General features: G+C 40.4%; 1 protein-coding gene across 1 annotated transcript in view; it reads right to left on the minus strand.

Moving 5' to 3' along the window:
- Window positions 1–21,171, minus strand: part of LOC145410973 (uncharacterized) — a 170,611-nt gene that overhangs the window by 54,692 nt on the left and 94,748 nt on the right. Inside the window, exons 9-21 of the mRNA XM_080281029.1 lie at window positions 17,893–18,027; window positions 17,018–17,236; window positions 15,082–15,326; window positions 14,728–14,760; window positions 13,599–13,742; window positions 13,161–13,229; window positions 11,466–11,790; window positions 10,549–10,672; window positions 8,852–9,117; window positions 8,012–8,161; window positions 7,094–7,293; window positions 6,699–6,899; window positions 4,940–5,012 (exon numbers count right to left, since the gene is read on the minus strand). Of these exons, the coding sequence (XP_080137155.1) occupies window positions 4,940–5,012; window positions 6,699–6,899; window positions 7,094–7,293; window positions 8,012–8,161; window positions 8,852–9,117; window positions 10,549–10,672; window positions 11,466–11,790; window positions 13,161–13,229; window positions 13,599–13,742; window positions 14,728–14,760; window positions 15,082–15,326; window positions 17,018–17,236; window positions 17,893–18,027 (2,184 nt within the window). The remainder of the gene's footprint in view (window positions 1–4,939; window positions 5,013–6,698; window positions 6,900–7,093; window positions 7,294–8,011; window positions 8,162–8,851; window positions 9,118–10,548; window positions 10,673–11,465; window positions 11,791–13,160; window positions 13,230–13,598; window positions 13,743–14,727; window positions 14,761–15,081; window positions 15,327–17,017; window positions 17,237–17,892; window positions 18,028–21,171) is intronic.

Consider the following 21,171-nt stretch of genomic DNA (forward strand, 5'->3'; position numbering starts at 1 on the left):
ACCTGAGTGATGTATTAGTGGGTGTGGACATCTGAAGGAAAAAGTGCTAGCTTTTGAGAGAAATGAAGAAAGGTGTAATAAATGAAGAATGGCGAAATGAGTTTGTGGCCTGTATGGAAAAAATGGTGGTGTTTTACAAGGAAACGCATAACAGGCATGTTAACGTGTGTCACCAGGAGGTGATCATCCACTACTTTGCCTGGGTAGGAACACAGCCTAAGCCACACTCTGGCCCTTCGCACTCACCAAACGACATGCCAACAGCTGAGAATGACGACAACACTGCATCAGTTATCGCTGCAGTGAACTTTGAAGGGTTCCTGAAGGAGGCTGAGGAGTAAGAAGCAAGGCTGAGGCAGCGGCAACATGAGGCACCACCACGCTCGCCACATGCTGAGAGGTCCTAGTTTGCCTCTAGCCTCAGAATCCCCATCCCCACCCCTTCCACTTAAAGCACTGTTGTCAACCGGAGTTGTTAGGTAAGAAGCTTTAATAGTGTTTATTTAATGTTTAAGGTTCTTTATTCCCAGTAATACATGCACTGAATGATGATGTGGATGGATGTGATAGAATGCATTAGGAGAAACACACTGAGGTAGTTTGGCCATGTGGTGAGGATGGAGGGCAAAGAAACTGATGAGGAGAGTATGTGAGTGAGGTGGGGGAGGGGAGAGAGAGGGGGAGGCCAAGGATGAGATGGAGGGATGGAGTGGAGAGGTATCTGTATATGAGAGAAGGGGATGTGACCTGAGAGCAGGGCAGTGAAATGGTGGGGGACAGGGCGACGTTTCGTTTCGTTTCGTTTTTAAAGGCTCCAACATGCTTGCATGTGTCGGCCTTGGTCACCTAATGGCGGCTCTCCATGCTGCACGATCCATTGCAGCCTCCCTCTTCAATCCCTTAACCCTAAGGTCACACTTAATGACCTCGTCCCATGTCTTTCTCGGTCTACCCCTCATAACCCCACCCCCAATATTAACACTTCTCACCTTCCTCACCCAATTATCATCCCCCATCCTCTCCACATGTCCAAACCACCTCAATCTACCTCTCCTCATCACAACACCAATACACTCCAGTCCCATCCTACCTCTCAACTCTTCCATTGTAAACCCAGCCCCTCCAGGCCTTGGACGCAGGGACGCATTGCACATCCACCTAATCATTGTCATTTTTGTACGTCTGAGCCAGCGAATATCTTCCTCCTTCACTGCCCAGGTCTCACTGCCATACAGCATTACACTCCTAACACATGCTGCATACAAAGACCCCTTAGCACGTAGGGCGAGTCCTCTCAATGTCAGGAGAGGCAAGAGCTCCCTGAACTTCTTCCAACCACTTCTCACCCTAGCCACAGAGCTAGCTCCAGCCCCACCTCCAGCACACATGTCTCCCAAATAACAAAACTCTTCCACACACTCAAGAGATTCACCAGCAAGTTCAGTCCTTTCACATCTGACAATCTCCACCTGCTCACCCCGGCACGCCGTACACATAAAATCAGCATTATCTCGCAGTCTACCTCTGATACCACTACATCTCTTATGCACCCATTTATCACACACACCGCACAAGATGGAATTACTTCCCACGCCCTTGTGGCAAACTGCACATGGCCACTCTCCCTCGTCTTTGACAGTACCGCCACCAAAGCTAGATATCATCACTTTTGTTTTATCTGCATTTACCCTTAAACCCTTTTGCCCCATACCATCTCTCCACTTCCTAAACCTTTCCTCCGCTTCCCTTTCATTCTCTGCAATCAACACCAAATCATCAACATACAACAACTCCCACGGGAGTCCGTTTCTAAAGTCACGTGAAAGGGCTTCAAATACCATGATAAACAACATGGGACTCAAGACTGACCCCTGATGCACACCAACATTCACGGAAAACTCATCACTCAAATCTCCATTCACTCTCACCTGGGTGTGAGCACCCACATACATGGCCATAACCACCCTAACCAGCCACTCCTCCAAGCCAAGCTTTCTCATTGCCCACTTCACCACCTCTCTAGGGACTTTGTCAAAGGCCTTTTCCAAATCAACAAAAACATGGATGCGATTTATTTGTGGCCACCCCTTAAGGGATTAAGGCGTCTGGCAATTGATAGATAGATAGACAGATGTTATTCGAGTGTGTGCTAGTGTTCACTGGTGACTAGTTGGATGTAGGTAAGGTGATAAGTGGCAACTTGGCCAAGATGCCAGAACCATATGTAATTTTTCTCATAAGTTGTGTTATTTATAAATCACTTAATTTCTAAAGCAAGGCAATGGTCCAGAACCATACTGCTGTGGAATACATAACTCGACTATAACATATACTGACTGAAAGATGACTGCTTGAGTGTTAGTAGTTACATTATCATATAAGGTGGGAGTCACTGGTATGGCAAACATTTAAAAAGCATAGAGTGAGATCACAATAAATCAGGCTGCCGATGAGTAAATATAGGTCGTGTACCCTGAAGAGGAACAGAAATACAGGTGCAAGAAAGCTTTGGAGGAAGGAAATCTGATATGTCTGCATGTGATACACTAACACAGTTAAGAAAATTAAAAGGGCGATGAAATGGGTGCATCAGTGAGTTTGAAGAGGAAGAAGCATGCACAACAAAAGGATGGTTGAATTTATTGAGTGAATGAATGAGAAAGCAATGTACAGCACACTTTATAGAAGCTCAGCCAGCAGATGAATAGAGAGAAAATGATCACTAAAATATGCAGAGAATAATCAATAAAGGTACCACTTTTTTTCCAAGTTGATGTTCAATAGAATGGTCTCCAATCTTGCAGGTTTTGTCTAAATTAAGTACTATACTTTAACTATGAAAGATACAGGCTTTACGGTGGAACTCGTGATTTTGAAGACGAATGATATGTGCATGGATAGATGAACAGTTTCACTGGGCACAATGTTGATACTTCTACTTTCACGTTTTCCCTTTCCCACTTCCAGATCCTTCTTATTCCAGTAAAGTACCAGAAACATGGTTATGATGATGATGATGATGATGATGATGATGATGGAAGATGGGTGACATGATGATGATGATGATGATGGCTGAGGATGATGATGGACGATGATGATGATGGATGATGATGATGATGATGGATGATGATGATGGATGATGATGATGATGATGGATGATGATGATGGATGATGATGATGATGATGGATGATGATGATGATGATGATGATGATGATGATGATGGATGATGATGATGATGATGATGATGATGGATGATGATGATGATGATGATGGATGATGATGGATGATGATGATGATGGATGATGATGATGATGGATGATGATGATGATGGATGATGATGATGATAGATGATGATGATGATGATGGATGATGATGACAGAATGATGACAGATAATGATGATAAATGATGATGATGAAATAATGATGATGATGAAATAATGATGATGATGATGATGATGATAGATGATGATGATGATGATGATGATGATGACGACAGATGATGATGATGATAGCTGATGACAAATGATGATGATGATGATGATAGTTGATGACAGATGATGATGATGATAGTTGATGATTATGATGATAGATGATGATGATGATGATGATGATGACGACAGATGATGATGATGATAGCTGATGACAAATGATGATGATGATGATGATAGTTGATGACAGATGATGATGATGATGATGATAGTTGATGACGGATGATGATGATGATAGTTGATGACAGATGATGATGATGATGATGATGATGATGATGACATGATGATGATGACAGATGATGATGATGAGAGATGATAAAGATGACAGATGATGATGATATGATGACGACTGATGATGATGATCATGATGATGACTGACATTGATGATGACTGGTGATGATGTGTATGATGATTGATGAAGATGACTGATGATGATGACAGATGATGACAGATGATGACTGATGACTGATGGTGATGATGATGGACTGATGATGATGGATGATTGATGACGGACTGATGATGATGGATGATTGATGACGATGATGACTGATGACGATGATGATGGATGACAATGATGAGGGATGACGATGATGATGATGAAGGATGACGATGATGATGATGATGAAGGATGACGATGATGATGATGAAGGATGACAATGTTGATGATGAAGGATGACAATGATGATGATGGATGATGATTATAGATGATATTTTTTGCTGATGCATGACAATAATAATTGACGATGACGACGACGATGAGTGACAACTGATGACTGACGAATGATGACGACTAATGATGATGATTACAGAAAACTTCAATTACAATGTTACTTTAAAAAAAAAAAACTATCATTTCTTATTTCTAAACTGCAGTAGATGGTAGTACAATGTTTTTTATGGGAAGATTTGTGATCTGTCTAAATGCTTTAAACACCAACATTAACCTTCATTATCACAAACCTTTTTTAATCATGCCATTTTCTATGCATCTAACTGCCCAAACGGAGACGAAAAATAACCATCCTTTATGTTGTACAGTACTATGACTCAAAAAATTATTTTTACAAATGTGACGTGAGCCACTATAACACAACAGACGAAAAAGTATGGAATACCGGCACTGCTCGAATCGCTCTACCCAATGTGGAGTCCTGCGCTCATGTGAATAAGGATACTTTTTTGAGTGACAGCACATGCAATAATGCTTCAATAATAAATAAAACGCTCAGTGAGGCATTAATATAAAATACACACTTACAAGTGATGCATCCTTGTACAGCATGGAAGAGTGGGTTTCAAAATGTTCAAATCTGATAATGTAAAAACATATCTTTGGCTCACCTGATCAATGATATTTTAATTAACATGCAGTATCTTAATTTCCAGAATTCACACCAAAGAAAATTCTTTGCCATTTTCTCATCACGAAACAGCAATATGAGTCACTCACCTTGTAGCCAAACTCTGACAATGATGCACGGATTTTGTTTACAGCAGACTGAGCTCGTGGCAGCAGGCTAAGCCTGAAAATTGTTATAAATAAACATATGATATGGAAGAAAGGTCAATACAGCATTACACGTCAATTTAAAATACAGTAGGTGGTGATGACCATCATCCACTCACTTGATGTAGTGCTGCCTACTTCTTCCTACACCTTTATTATTCTCTTTCTGTGTGTGCCCTCCTCTCTTCCTATTTCTCCCATCTTTCCTGTCACTTTCTTTCCTTTTCAGGTAGCTTTACACTGAGTGACAAGCCTAATGGTTTCCTGTAAGCCAGGAAACCATTTACAATGCTGGGTGGTAACCATATATCCAACCCATACATGTTCCCTAAGTGTCAACAACTGGGTTGGCAGTTAGTGCCCCTCCCTGTAAAAACAAATAACTCAAAGTCGAACAGCCACCCCTTATGGAACTGTGGCATCTGGCTTAAGACAGACAGATAGATAACAATTCAACAATAAAATATCCATTTATATGCACTCAAAGGTGTCATTGTGAGGACTCACTTTTGTGCAAACTACAATGACATAATTAAGAACAAAGTGAATATAAATAGCCAAAGAATTTTAACTACAAATAAAAAATCTACTATGCTTCTCTTGAAGCTCGCAGCACTGTACAGATAATACTGTACTGGTAATTTTTAAGTATTTCTGCCTCAGCAGAAGCTCAATGTATTGAACCCCTGGCCTTTATCAATTCGGAAAACAGTTTTGTTCATCTATTCTACCGCACTGCAAAAGGAAGAATTCAACAAACTGGGTGCAATACTGCATAATACTATGCAGTATGAATACAATAATGATACTGAAACAAACTGTTTAAGAGTTAGCTATGAGCTAATTAATGGATACTGAAACATATGATGAATGAAAACAACAAAGGTTAATAAACTGGTACATACTTTTAGCAATGTCTACCTCACATAACGACTAACAGCTGAATTATTAATAAAAAATCTGAAACATTAAGAACAGTGAGCACTCGTACATTTTCTCCTTCATTGGTGAGGGTCTTCTCAACTATGTTTAGTCCATTATTATGAGATTTTGCTGTACTGTGTCACAAAATCTAACATTTTCAAACATGGTGATCCCTTGGTTATCGTGCATAACTGGTACCAAGCCTGGCGTGTGATAAAATTATGCGATAACGAAAGCACAGAACCTACGGGATTTATACTAACTGATACCAGGCACCCCACTCATAAACCCAAATTTTCCCTTAAACAATTTATACCCACTAAACACACTGCATTCATACTTTTATGGTAAGTATCATAAACACACACTGGCATGGTTAAGTTAACAGAAAGTGATGAAAAGGGCAAAAAGAGGAAGAAACATGTATCACAGAGTGTCCCAAGATGGGCATGGGGAAAGCAGTTGAGACTAGGGGTTGGAGAGACAGCAGTCTCCACTACCTGGGGCCAGCTCCCAGAATAGGTCCTAATCTCTGAATTCCTATTAAAAAAAAAAAAAAAAAAAAAAAAAAAAAAAAAACGCCCCATCGTTGTTGGTAGAAACAAGCTCAGAACCAATAACAACGATTTTTAGCCAAGAAATGCACAATAATGGCAGAAGTGCAGATTTTCATCTTGCAGTGATAACAAAAACTGCTTCCAAAGGATCACTGTATAGCTATCGATCTACTCTAAGAATTTCAGTCACGAATAAGAAAAACATTCTTCCTCATAGTTACCTGAAGGCAATTACAGATCCAGGTGTAAAAGCAGCAGTGTATTCACATTCTGTCATCTCCGCATCATGGTTTGAGGTGACACGAACAAAGGTTGACTGATCAGGACGTAGCCGTTCTCGCACGGACACCTCAACCCCAGTCAGTCCATTGATGTACTCTGAGTCTGCTGTGTAGAGTCCTGGGATCTTCTTTTCCTCATCACTGCATGGTCAATGCACGTACATGTTCAAGGATTGAAAAAAGTAAGATATCAAACATAAATGTCTAATTTAATTAGTTAAGTTACCATGCATTAAACTTTTAACTTTAATCTAAAACTCACAACATCCATTTGTGCAACACAGTACTATACTTAATACCTCCCAAAACTACCTGAGTCCACAACTACAACTCACCCAGGCTTCTTGCCCTTGACTTGCATCTCAAATATAATTTCTTCCAAGCGTCCTTGTACCTTCAGTGGACGGATATGTTCATGCTTTAGTTTTGATGGGGGACGGAAAGCCGTGTATGCCACCAAAACAACACTCTGGTGCGTCACAGGGTTGTGGCGTGTCACTGTTACTACATGTTCTGTCACCTGGTCCACATACACCTGGTGGATGGAATGACCAGTTAGCTGTAGAGCTGCTCTGTAAATAAATTCACTGCAACAACTTATCATCTCAGTCACTGCAATATGTATAGCATCTCAATTTTCAAAGTATTAAAATGCAATGTACTCTATACATAAAATAAGCAAATTTCATGCAAAATGAGGAGTAGGGAAATGCAATGATCAAAGGATATTTAGATGGTATGGCCACAGAGAACGGACATAACTTGGGTGTTGAAAATGGGTATACATATGTACGTCTGAAGATGGATGGAAGCACATAAAGCCAGTATGTTATAACACTTCCTATACTTCTATACACCATAAAACTTGCAGGAAATCCATGCTGCTTGCTTGACAATGTACACTCATAAACCACTGCTTCTGTTTACCTTTTACCCTACCCCTGGCTGGGAGGGAAGTCATTGCCAGGGCTCCATCCTGGAGACCTTTTTTCAAGTGTTAGGGCAGTTGTTCAGAACTTTACTAGACTGCACTGCGAACAGTTCAGGACAATGATGTTACTCCAGCAGTCCAAAAAATGGTTTGGACTACCAATAACAGGCCTTCATCTGGTATGAAAACAAAGCTACAATTCCCATCCATCCAGTGGTAGGAATAGTGGGTAACTGAAAACAGTGGCTCATAAGGGATCCATAAAATAGTCAACTACTACTACCACTACCAAGTACAACAGTGGATCTCAATAAGTACTGACCTGATTAAAGCCACCAGCACCCAGTTCATAGTGTAGCTTGTTCAGTAGTTTCTTACACTGGATGATACCAGACTTCAATCCCACTTCCCCACGCCCAGGTTCTCCATCATTCCAAGCAGTGTATACACGTGCCTCATCCACCACATGTATCTGGTTGTGTATATTATTGAAAAAATGTTTTTAAAAATGTACAATCATGAGAAGTTCACTGCCAAATCCCTGCTGGCAGTGTGTCCTTCCTACCATAATTTTCAATCCTCAAATGTCAGTGAGTATCCTTTTTTCTCATGCTCTTTTGTTGTGTGATTCAAACTGCTGTTACAAATAATTTCAAGCTTAATATTCTGTTGCCACAGCAGGCAGAAAACTATTAGTACACTTTTCATCATGATTAAATACAGTACCACAAAAACTGTTGTTTATGAAAATGTTTGAACTGATACATAACCTACTCCACCTGGCTGGAAATATTCATTCCATTTATTAAAATTACTGATACTAATGTCAACAAAATGTTGCTGCAGTCTGCATACACAGTACTTGTTAACCCCTTCACCCACAAGATCTCATTAATATTTAGTTTTTGCTGTCTCCAGACAACTTTATTTAGCTTACATGAGGATTTTTAAAAATCACAAGTTAGACATAGCCTTTAACTCCTCCTCCACTACATGGCTACTCAATACTGCACAATATCATCTAGCAGCATCATGAATAAAATAAAAAGTATGCCATAATGCTTTAGAGGTTAACAAAGAAATTCTACCTATTTATTGCCAGACGCCTTAATACCGTAATGGGTGGCCAAAAACAAACTGCCTCCATGCCATATAAACTTACATGGTGTGGTACCAGCTCATCATAGCCTCTATTTGACCCTGATGCACAGCAAGCCATGTTGACTAGAGCAGTTGAAGGTAACATATCCCAAGCCGTACGGACTTCTGCTGGGCTGCGGTTGTCATGGGTTAGGTCAAGGAATATAGCATGGGCAACTGAGGGCACCAACGGACGCACTGGGGGTAGCAGGAAAGCACCAACTGGCTCTCCTCCATAACGATAAACAAGTCTACCTTCCTCATGGGAGTTTGGTGCTGACATGGCCTCTGAATTGGGATAAACAAAAATGCACTTCATTATATATACACAAAATTCTCATTATAGTTCAGATGTTTTTTGCTAAGAATTCCACAATATTTTACAGAAAATTTCCCCATTAATGTTCCAAGGCTATCAGTTTCCTCCCATTATGCAGTAGTTACCAGTTATATGGAAAAGCTGATATTTTGGAACATACTGTATACCTAATTTACTAAAACTTACAGTGAAGTACATGAATATGTACATGGATAATGAGCGATTGGTGAAAAGATAACTAGATCTGATGTGAGAGGTGTAAGGCTGAGAGGAAGACCACGAATAGGATGGATGGACAGTGTGAAGAGAGCGCTGGATGCGAGAGGGATGTCTGTTGAGCAAGGAAGAGTGGCTGTGCGTGACAGAAATAAATGGAGAGAAATTGTGAATGAATAAGTGATGACGCAGCCCTGAGGGGATATTCTCCCGCATTTGGTCTGATCAGCTAGTCAGGTCAGGTGTGGGTGAGGGGATGGGTCTGTTATGATGTGGCAGGGGTAAACCAGCTCTGCTGTCGGGCCCTGCTGCGGATGTCGCTGATTGCATTGCGCAGTTGACCCTTGTGCGGTGTGGTGTGGTGAGGATCTGTCCGTTCTCCCCTTTGGGGCTAAGATGCAAATGAATGTGTTTGAATGGATGAGTAAATGGGGAGTGTGTCGTCCTGTCTCGGCTACCTCCCCTTCCTTGGGGGAAGCAGCCTAGATATATAGATAGATAGACAGACATGAATATTAATAGGTAGATTTCATTGCATGCAGTAAAATAATGTAATAGCTATACAGTCAAACTACACACAAAGTAGCTTCACAGGCAGCACATCCATAAAACATTAGCTTACTTTGATCTAAGCTGGTGTGTTCTAAGACTTCAAACACATTATTATGCACTGTTTTAACCCCTTCAATATGGTGATGTCTTATATTATTCCTATCTCCAGGCAAATCTGTTCAGGTTAGGGCAGATTTTAAAAAATGAATGAAGTTTGACGCCTTCATTAATCTTCAACTACTAAGTCACTCTTTTATGCCGAGTGAAATGTCTGGAAGTATTAAGAAAAAGATAACAGGATGTTGCATTGCTTGATCGTGGTTAATGTCTAAAACTAAAAACTATGACAGTGTATGAAATTACAAAAGTAGGTTGCTAAAACAGATCAATCCAAGTTAAATGTACATCATGGCTTCTTGCATATGATTCATTCATTCTTGGGGGGGAGGGGGAATGTAAATGTACCTGCAGAAATTACAGTAGGAAATGTTAAGCAGCTTTACAACCTGTGGGACTGTATGGCTTAGAAACTTGTAAGAAGTCAGTACCATGACAAAACAAATCAACCAGTATAGTATTAACATTGTTTTTATGGAAGCCCACAATGATAGTTAAAAGAAAACAATTACTACCTCTGACTAATGAATTGATGCCAAGACGATTGATGAAAATATTGTCAGTAAGGTCCGAGTTGGTGAAAAGCTCAGCAATCACATACAAGTCTGGTCGCACCCTCCGTGCAGCATCCAGCATGTACTGTGGAGATGAGACTGGTATAGTATACAATACATAAACAAATGCCACTGTCCATTCAAAATTAATTACAAGCAGGTATGGTATGGTGCATGAACTAAAAAATCTGGTAGCTTATACAACCTAGATCCAATGCATCTATTGAAAACATCAATCCCAAAAGTGCTACTTCAGTGGAGAAGTAACAATGTCAAGACAGTTTGTGTGGGTGTAGATACACTTCACTGTTCTATCATGCTCACTAAAGATTATTTTTGGTGCAGGCTTCACCTAATCAGGGCTCTGAATGCTAATTTACCAGTTAATAAAATATGTTACATTTTCACAATATTCTAATTTGTTTAGTTACTGGTTGTAGCAATGATATCTTTGTCACCTCAAGATTCACTACTAGAAAGTTTCTAATAACCCCTTCAGCCTATAGATGACAATTCTAATGATGGTACCACTACACTGTTTTACTCTAGCTTAACCCCATCAGACAAAGATTGTGATACTGTTGTTGTTTCTGTCTCCTGACTACTTTATTCAGCTTATCTGAGCACCATACGTAAAATGGGTTATGAATGCAATATTTAGACCTCGTGTCTTCTAAATAAATAAAAAAAAACTTTGAACAAAGCAAGAATGAAAAAAAATAAATAAATAAATAGGTCATTGGAGTTAAGAGGTTGAGACCCCTCAGGTTTTTAGGGTAAACACCTCACTCATTATTAAAAAATATGTACTGGATGGTAATAAGCCCCATACACCGGCTGTTTATATTCATACAAAGCAATTAATACACAACACCCACCTCAGCCACATTTATTGGAGTAGAATGACAATTATCCAGTCTGATGCCATGGAAGATCTTGGCTGTATATTCACAATAACGACGCATAAGGTCCCACAAATAGGGACTGTCTTCTGGCTTATCTCCATATCTCAGTTTCACACTATCACCCCAAGCCACCAGCTCACGCCGCAGGTACACATAGGATTCTTTCCGAGCAAAGTTCTTTAGAGGGTCATCGCCCATGACCCATCCATTATGAGCCATAAGGAAACAGGCTTTCGGGCCAAACATAAGGGCCTCCTCCTCCTCCAGGGTGATGTCCTTACCAGGGTGAGTAAAGTATCTGTAAGATAGATGGTGGATTCAATTGCTATATCAATTATCCAGCAAACCTTAACTGAATCTTGCATATAATATCCAATGATATTAATGAATGACTTATTTCATACCATACCCTCTCTATGGTACTACAAATGCTGCTGTGTGTGGGTATGAAGTTTGCACAGTCACCTTCAGCCAATGAGAGGGACTGAAATTCAATATGACAATCTCCTATGCTCTGTCCACTAACCTAATCAACTAATGGAATGCATTGGTACCTGTGACATCACACTGTAACAGGTATGTGGCTAAGTGTAATGTCAGGAGTGCAACTGTACTACTGTTTGTTGCTGGTGATGAGTAGGGTGGTGGATCTGGCTGGAGTGATCACCAACCGACTGTCGTCGACCCATGCCTTAAGTGTACCGAGGAAATCTCGTTGCAGTGTACAAGCTGTGTCTGCAGTGTGGTGTGTGGCTATTGTGGTGATGTCTTCTGCATACAAGGCAATGTTTGTGAGCAGGTGGGGTGTGGAAATATCATGTACATATAGGATGAGGAGTGTGGGTGAAAGAACAGCCTTGTGGAGCTCCACTAGGAAGGCATGTTTGTGATGACTTATCACGAAGCGCAGCAAGTGCTTGTCTGCCAGATGAGTAAAGGTAAACCCCACTATATGATCCCCCTTTATGCGATACACTGCCTTAGTGATGTAAAAATAGTTAACACCCTTCCCCACCTAACGATGGCCAGTCCCCAGTTATGTGACGGAGTTTGTTATTTTGAACCAATTTTGATGACATTTTTGGCTTAAATTTTGTGTTTAGGTTGATTTATAAACTTTTTTTTAGACTTAGATTGATGTGTTTTAGTCATATGTAGGGTGAACACTGTCATTTCAGGGTACAGTTTACCAAGTATGATTTAGTTTTTCCAGACTAATCTTTGACTATTTTCAGATTTTCTTTTGGGTTTAGGTGAGCTATAAACTGCTTTTAGGCTTATTCTTGCTTGTTTTAAGGCTATTTGGGGGTACAGGTAAGCTAGAAACTTGTTTTTGGACTCAATTGGGTGAGTTTCGAACTTAGCTGGAGAGGGTGAGTCCCAAGGCTCCCAAACCCATCCCTAGTCTTTCTATGTTATTACGTCTCCATTTAACGATACTCCGGCTCAATGATGGGCTTTCCCGAATGCATCTCATCGTTATAGCAGGGATGACATGTGGTTAGCCAACCAGTATTTGGTGGTGTTCTTCAGGTCAGTGTTGTAGATTTCCATCACTTTGTGTTGGAGGATGGCATCAAAGGCTAGACAAATCAATCTGTCAAGTACAGTAAAAAATTTCCATCCCATGATCTACTGCATCAAAATGCAATGGGCTATGTAACTTACGGAGGAACTAGTGGATGCTCTTCAGACACTTCGGCTATCTTTGGCCCATCAGGTTGTAGTCGCTGGTATCTGAAGGTAAAAATTAGTCTTGTAATAGTTCATAACTATGAAGACATTATCACATTCCACACAGCAGAATATATTTCTAAAGCTAAGTTGTAATATACTGCTGGTGTCAAGTGTGCATAGCTCTCATTAATCCCTTCAATCCAATGATATACTCTACTTTATTCCTGCTAGCTCTAGATGATTATATTCAGCTCAGAAGACACACTTAAAACTAGTAGGATTAAGTACAGCCTTCTAAGCTCCTTCAACTATCAAAATTTCTCATAGCATGAATAGAATCAAATGGAAACAGCAGGAATAAACGAAAAAATAAGCCACTGGATTCACAAACTTAAATACTATACAGAGTTACACCACAGCTTGCCTCACCTAATGGTGCCCAGACAACAATTAACTGCCTGAATGAGGTGGGCCTGGATTTCACTGGTACGCTGTTCGTTAAGGTCTTCCAGGCAGCGGCGGAACTCTGCACTGCAACGTAATATACGTTCCTCCTCATTCTGGACTTCTGGTCTATGGGAAGCAGGGATATATAGCTAAGTGATGGGATACTGATATGACAGAACATGATACAGATATATAAAAAGGTATTCACCTTTTGTCATTTATAATTCTGATAATAAATACAGCTACAGTATTACTAGACAGGTAATTAGAAACCTCTTAACATATCTAGATGAACTGGCAATAAATGATCCAATCCAAAGGCAGTAAGAACCAATCCCACAGTATTTTTTCTGGGACATAGTGGGGCCCAAGGTTAGGCTACTGCAGTCCTGATAATTCTGAACAGTATTTACAAAAAAAACTTAAAGGAAATTTATGCTGATCATCATTCCTGCTTTGGTAAACACTTGGGCAGTTTTTTTGTATTACATCAATAAAAGAACCTCTAATAATTTTTTATATGTGCAATGACTCATACTAACTATATAAAAAATACAACTAACTCAATAGTAAAGACCTAAGAACAGTATCTAATTACTTACATGTCCAGTTAATCAATATGTAAATTACTGAAATGTAAAAACTTTGTGACAAGGTTCATGCTGTTCTCTAAGTTAGAATATTTGCCTACTTGTTTTCTTAGTTTTTTCACATACACCAATGCTCCTGATATGTAAAATACAAAAACTCACCTTCACAAACCTTAGTACTACAGCACCACACACCATGTTAAACCCAACACAAGCAAAATAATACAGCCATAACCAAACACAGCTACACCTCTCCTTTTGAATGATTGTATATACACATACAAGTTAATAAAACCATTAAAAGCACAGACCAATACAAACATAATATCATGAAGATTCTGCCTAGGTAGCAATCATAACAAACCAGTAATACCCGTGTTAATTCCACACCCACTGGGGACAATTTTGGGGTGTTATGACATATACTGGACATGAGGGAAGGGTTCAGGCTGCCAGTCCTAAATAAGCATGGGGAGGAGCCCACCTCAAGCAAATACCCTACAATCTCACTCCACACTTACCCACTACCCTGGAGGTTCTTCTCATTCGACTCACTATAAAAATACAATAGTGAGTTACTAAAATGGTCTACAACAGTCATGTATACATACTGTTATCTAAAAAATCTTAAACACGCACTAAATTAATACATATCAATAAACCTTGCACAAATGCAATTAAAATCTGAATGGATGAAACTATTAAAGGTTCAACTACAAATCTGTCAAACCATCAGTGCAGTCTCAAAGTTGAACGGACAGGGATAAACCATCAAAAGAACAAACAGAACAAACAGATACATGGATTTCAAGACATATCCTACAGAATAGAACTTACAATCCCATCAACACAAAAAAAAATCCAAAAGATATCACCTGGGCAAGTTGTAGAGTCTGACAGCTAGATTCATATCAACGGTACAAGCCCTTCTTCTGTATTGCGGGTCCTGGATGATAGTCAGTTCTTTCTCTGCCTCATCTGCCTGCATTCCTGTGCTCGCTGGGACATGGCCAGTGATCCTCCTTTTAAATTCCTCCACAGTTTTGTCCACATCTACAGTGTAAAACTCATGGACTTTGATTTGTGGCAGGAAGTGTGTGTTTAACAAATTCTTGATGGCCTGTAAATGGTAAAAGACAATTTTCATATCTGATACGTAAGCAGTTCTGTGAGTGCATACCACTATCAGCACGTCAGTAAAAGTAACTCACAAACTGCTAACAGAACAGAAGTGAACAAAGAGACATGAACAAGAATTTGAGAGTGAGATGCAAATTACACCTGTTCAACTCCTTTACCAACTCTAAGACACAACCATTAAACTGAGAATTCACTGAGCACCCTAAAGAACAAATCATGTCTCATGGAACAGTCACGTTTCTGTTGTGTGAATAAATACTTTACATGTTTTAACCCTCTAACTGTTACAGCTTCCCTAAGCAAAACATATCCACCACATGCCTGAATAACATAGTACCAAGTCTGTCTAGTAGCAGTAGTACTAGTAGTAGTGGTGGTGGCAGTGGCAGTAGTAGTTGTAGTAGTAGTAGTACAGGTATACCCTGGTTTAATGATGCAATTGGATAGGTAAAAACCCATCGTTAGGCAGGGTATCATATATTGGGGCAGTTTTATTACCTCTGCCAAGGTTATGTTTTCACCCCTGTCCGTTTGTTTGTCTGTTGGTTGGTTGGTTTGTGAGCAAGATTACACAAAAACTACCAGATGGATTTCCATGAAACTTGGCAGAAGAATGCACCTTGGTCCAGAATAGACTTCAGTGATTTTTGGTGTGGATCCAGGAATTTTTTTTTCACTTTATTTAACATTGCGAGATAGGGCGTTTTTCGACATTTTCATAAATTTTTCAGTGAATATTGCATGGATCTTGATGAAAGAAAATCAGGCATATTTAGGATGTTTGTATCAACGAATGTGTACAGTTTGGAACGGATCCATATAAAATTCCGGATCTAGCGGATAAATATGCTTTTACAGAGGGGTAGTCTTTTTCCAGCTGCCATACAGTAACAAATAATTTTCAATGAAATTTTTTGGAAGGGCGGGCCATGAGCCAAGGAAGAAGTGCTTAAATTGTGGACTGGATCCGAATCCTATATCCACGGATCCAGAACTGGATTCTTTTTAATGGCAATGGCCTTGGCAGAGGCATGCACTCTCTGAGTGCTGTCCAGTTTTAACATGTAAAGTAATGTGATGCATTTTTCAGCCTTGGGTTTCCCCCCAACCAAGTCCAAACTCACCCAAATAAGCCCAAATACAAGTTTAAAGCCAATCTAAATGGTCTACCAACTATAAAAGCAGCTAACCTATGCCTAACACCTGTAAATAACTCACTAAAACCAACAAATAAATCTGAAAACTGTCAAATATGTCTGGAAAAATTCAAACTAAATAAACTGTACTCCAAAATGACAATGTTCACCCCACCTATGGCTAAAAGACATCAATCTAAGTCTAAAAACTGTTTATAAATCAACCTAAACACACAATTTTAGTCTAAACATCATCAAAATCAGTTAAAAAAATCAAAACTCATCATTAAACCGGGGTTTGGCCATTGTTAGGTGGGGTATGGTGGTACTACTACCCCCAACATTAAGCCAGGGTATCGCATCCACACTGCAGCACAGCCCTCCAGATCATAATGCATTTACTCACCTGAAAATCACCACTTGGGATATCAAATTCATACCTGTGGCATGACAGTACAGTACTGCATTTGAGGCATTCAGACCAAAACACAACCTTATTTTAAATTGGAACTCATAAAACCCACAAAATACCCACCTCAACTTCCTTTTCCTCTCTTATGGCAGCTGGTATGCCCAGTTTCTCCCATTTGCCCTCTGCCATCTCCTTAGATGCAAGGTACAGTGCTCGGTCCAGTAAGAATGCTGGGCGTAGGTGAGGGCAGTTGTTGCAGTTGTATGTGGCCTCTGGATGTTGTTGCAACCAGGGTGTCTCATTTGCAGTGTGGTTGAGCACTATGTCAGTCATGGATAACACCTGTAAGTGGAGGATGAGTTAACTTCAAGTTATATGCACTTAAATAATTCGTATCCAAGCCTTCAACATCCTAGTTTCTCCTTTCAAGCAAAACCAGCAAGAATTCTGCTTTGATTTAACAAAAAACAGCATTCACATATCTTAATAAACTAGCAGTTCTATACTAATTTTACCTCAGCTAATGTCTGACTAGCACAAAGCTGAACTGATGTCAGACCTCCATCAAAAAACCCAAATTCAACATGTTAATTCACAGATTATGAAGCTCTCAAGCTACAAGAGTAATCAATCAACATCAAGCTTTTGGATTTCACGTTAAAGCAATTTAGCAATCATATGCACACTACTGTACAATGTATTTTCTATATTCTTAAGACAAGCATATCAAAGATCAAATGGCTGATTACTGTGATCCTCAAAATATATATATATATATATATATATATATATATATATATATATATACATGTATATATATATAAAAAACCATAATCTCAGTCTGACTGACTTATTAATTTGTCCTTCAGACTCTGAGGACCTAATATACCATCACTTACCTTCCAATCATTGCCTCACATACTATGACTTACCTTCCAATCACTGCTTCTTATACGATCATTTAACTTCCAATCACTGCCTCATATACCATCACTTACCTTCCAATCATTCTTCATTTTGCGGACAAAGACTTCTACATCATCAAATGTGAACTTGTGACTTGGAGTGTGGAATTCAATATTCAGCGCATGTTGGTCTTTCAGTGAGTAGGATGAATTAGAGGCTCCCAGTTCCTGTAGAGGATATTATAATAAAACCATTACTTGTACTTAAAGGACAGTTAAGTTTCCATATCTCTTAGTCCATGTGTGTTTATGGTGTCTTTCCTAATCTCTTCTAATCCCCTATAAAGATCAAAGTATTGCTGTAAATTTCCCCATCCAAACTTTTTTTTTTTTTTTTTTAAAGATTACTTAATTCATATAATGACTTCTAATATAAAGGTTAAGTTAACTGTGTGCATTAATAAGTACTGGTACTGCTTAACTCGTTAACTGCTCTATACTGCCTGGGCTGTTCCGAGTGCAACTGCTCAATACAACCTTGGCTGTGCAGGTTAATTTCGAATATAGTGCCATGGTGACTAAGGCTGGCCCATGCAAGCATATTTGAGCCATCAAAACTGAAACTGAAAAAGAAAACGAAAACCATACACTCCAATAGGGAATCAGACACTTCGATGTTCATCCATGGCTTTACCAAGGTAAATATTGAGCGAATATTTTGTTACTATATACTCTGGCATGTGTTCTCTCAATTCCTAAGACAAAATTTGGTCTTTGGGAAATTTCATCTTTACCCCTATGTCTGTGCACCACGGACACCTCCAAAAAACTGCCATGCGCAGTTAACGGGTTAAAGGAACAGTACTTATCAAGAAAGACAGCCAGAAAGACGGCTAGTTCATCCACTGTGTTTATAACTAAATTCCCTCCACAGTACTTGGCCAAACTCACTCACACACTACTAGAACTAGTTTCTTCGTCCACAAACATGCACTTTGCTGAACTTTTTCAGTGTCTCAGTTACACAGAGAGTAGGCCAGCATGCTCTCCAATACAAATTTCTCTAACTATCTACACCAAACTACATGCACAGTACACACTACACTTCCTATTCTAAATTCAACAAAAATGGCGTCTTTTAATCTAGCCTCGGAGTCCCCAGGGAGGGGACCATAAATGCCCCCACCGTCCGCCCCTCTCCCGGTGACGACTCGAGGTGCCTGGAACCACTGTCTGACTCTCTTCTTCTTCATTTCTGCAACATTCGCGGCCTTTCCTCTAACTTTCGCTCTGTTGAGCACCACCTCTCCTCCTCTAAACCTCACCTTCTTTTTCTAACGGAGACTCAGCTGTCTGAGGCAACTGACAGCAAACCCTTTTCTGTATCCTCCTACTTTCTCTATACTCATTTCAAAGCCAAAGGTGGCTGTTGTGTATACATACGCAACGACTTATCTTGCTCTTGTGTTCCTGAACTTGATTCTTCTGAATTCTCCACACTCTGGCTTCGGCTTTCCTGTCATTCTCTGACTAAATATATCTGTGCTGTTTACTTATCCCCTAATTCTACTGACTATCAAAAATTCTTCGACTATCTTACTTCTACGATGGAACACATTCTGTCCATTTCTCCTTTCTCTGAAATCTCCATTCTTGGAGATTTCAATGTTCACCACCACCTTTGGCTCTCCTCTCCTTTCACGGATCCACCTGGTGAACAAGCCTACATCTTTTCTATCCTTAATGACCTAGAGCAGCTTGTACAGCACCCTACCCGTATCCCTGACCGCCTTGGAGAGAGCTCCAACATACTTGACCTCTTCCTCACAACTAATCCTTCTGCTTACTCTGTTAATCTTTTCTCTCCGTTGGGCTCCTCCGATCACAACCTTATTACCTTAACCTGTCCTATCACTCCGGTACGGCCTGTGGACCCTCCAGGGAAACGTCGTCTGTGGCATTTTGGAGCCGCGGACTGGGAGGCCCTCAGGAAGTACTTCTTTGATTTTCCCTGGAATGATTATTGCTTCCATGGCCGTAAGCCATCTGAATGTGCCTTGCGCATTACAGAGGTTATTCTCTCGGGCATGGAAGCATACATTCCTTTCTCATATCCTTTGACTAACGCAAGAAAGGTTTAGGAAGTGGAGAGATGGTATGGGGCAAAAGGGTTTAAGGGTAAATGCAGATAAAACAAAAGTGATGATATCTAGGGTTGGTGGCGGTACTGTCAAAGACGAGGGAGAGTGGCCATGTGCAGTTTGCCACAAGGGCGTGGGAAGTAATTCCATCTTGTGCGGTGTGTGTGATAAATGGGTGCATAAGAGATGTAGTGGTATCAGAGGTAGACTGCGAGATAATGCTGATTTTATGTGTACGGCGTGCCGGGGTGAGCAGGTGGAGATCGTCAGACGTGAAAGAATTGAACTTGCTGGTGAATCTCTTGAGTGTGTGGAAGAGTTTTGTTATTTAGGAGACATGTTGTGTGCTGGAGGTGGGGCTGGAGCTAGCTCTGTGGCTAGGGTGAGAAGTGGTTGGAAGAAGTTCAGGGAGCTCTTGCCTCTCCTGACATTGAGGGGGCTCTCCCTACGTGCTAAGGGGTCTTTGTATGCAGCGTGTGTTAGGAGTGTAATGCTGTATGGCAGTGAGACCTGGGCAGTGAAGGAGGAAGACATTCGCCGGCTCAGACATACAGAAATGACAATGATTAGGTGGATGTGCAGTGCGTCCCTGCGTCCAAGGCCTGGAGGGGCTGGGTTTACAATGGAAGAGTTGAGAGGTAGGATGGGACTGGAGTGTATTGGTGTTGTGATGAGGAGAGGTAGATTGAGGTGGTTTGGACATGTGGAGAGGATGGGGGATGATAGTTGGGTGAGGAAGGTGAGAAGTGTTAATATTGGGGGTGGGGTTATGAGGGGTAGACCGAGAAAGACATGGGACGAGGTCATTAAGTGTGACCTTAGGGTTAAGGGACTGAACAGGGAGGCTGCAATGGATCGTGCAGCATGGAGAGCCGCCATTAGGTGACCAAGGCCGACACATGCAAGCATGTTGGAGCCTTTAAAAAACGAACGAACGCAAGAAAGCCTTGGTTTAATCACGCTTGTTCTAATGCTGTCCGCAACAAGGAGAAGGCCTACAAAAGGTACCAGAGCCAACCCACCCCTGAATCACATCATCTTTACGTTTCTGCCCGGAATCGTGCTAAGTCTGTTCTTCGCTCTACTAAAAATAATTTCATCCATACTAAATGCTCTCAACTCTCCAACTCGAATTCTTTCCACTCCTTCTGGCACCTTGCCAAAAATCTTTCTAACAACTTTACCTCATCATCCTTCCCTCCTCTTTTCTACTCTGATGGTTCTGTAGCTA

This window comes from Coenobita brevimanus, chromosome 87, assembly GCF_032717465.1.
Source record: "Coenobita brevimanus isolate Jiangsu-jjx chromosome 87, ASM3271746v2, whole genome shotgun sequence".
NCBI lineage: Eukaryota > Metazoa > Arthropoda > Malacostraca > Decapoda > Coenobitidae > Coenobita > Coenobita brevimanus.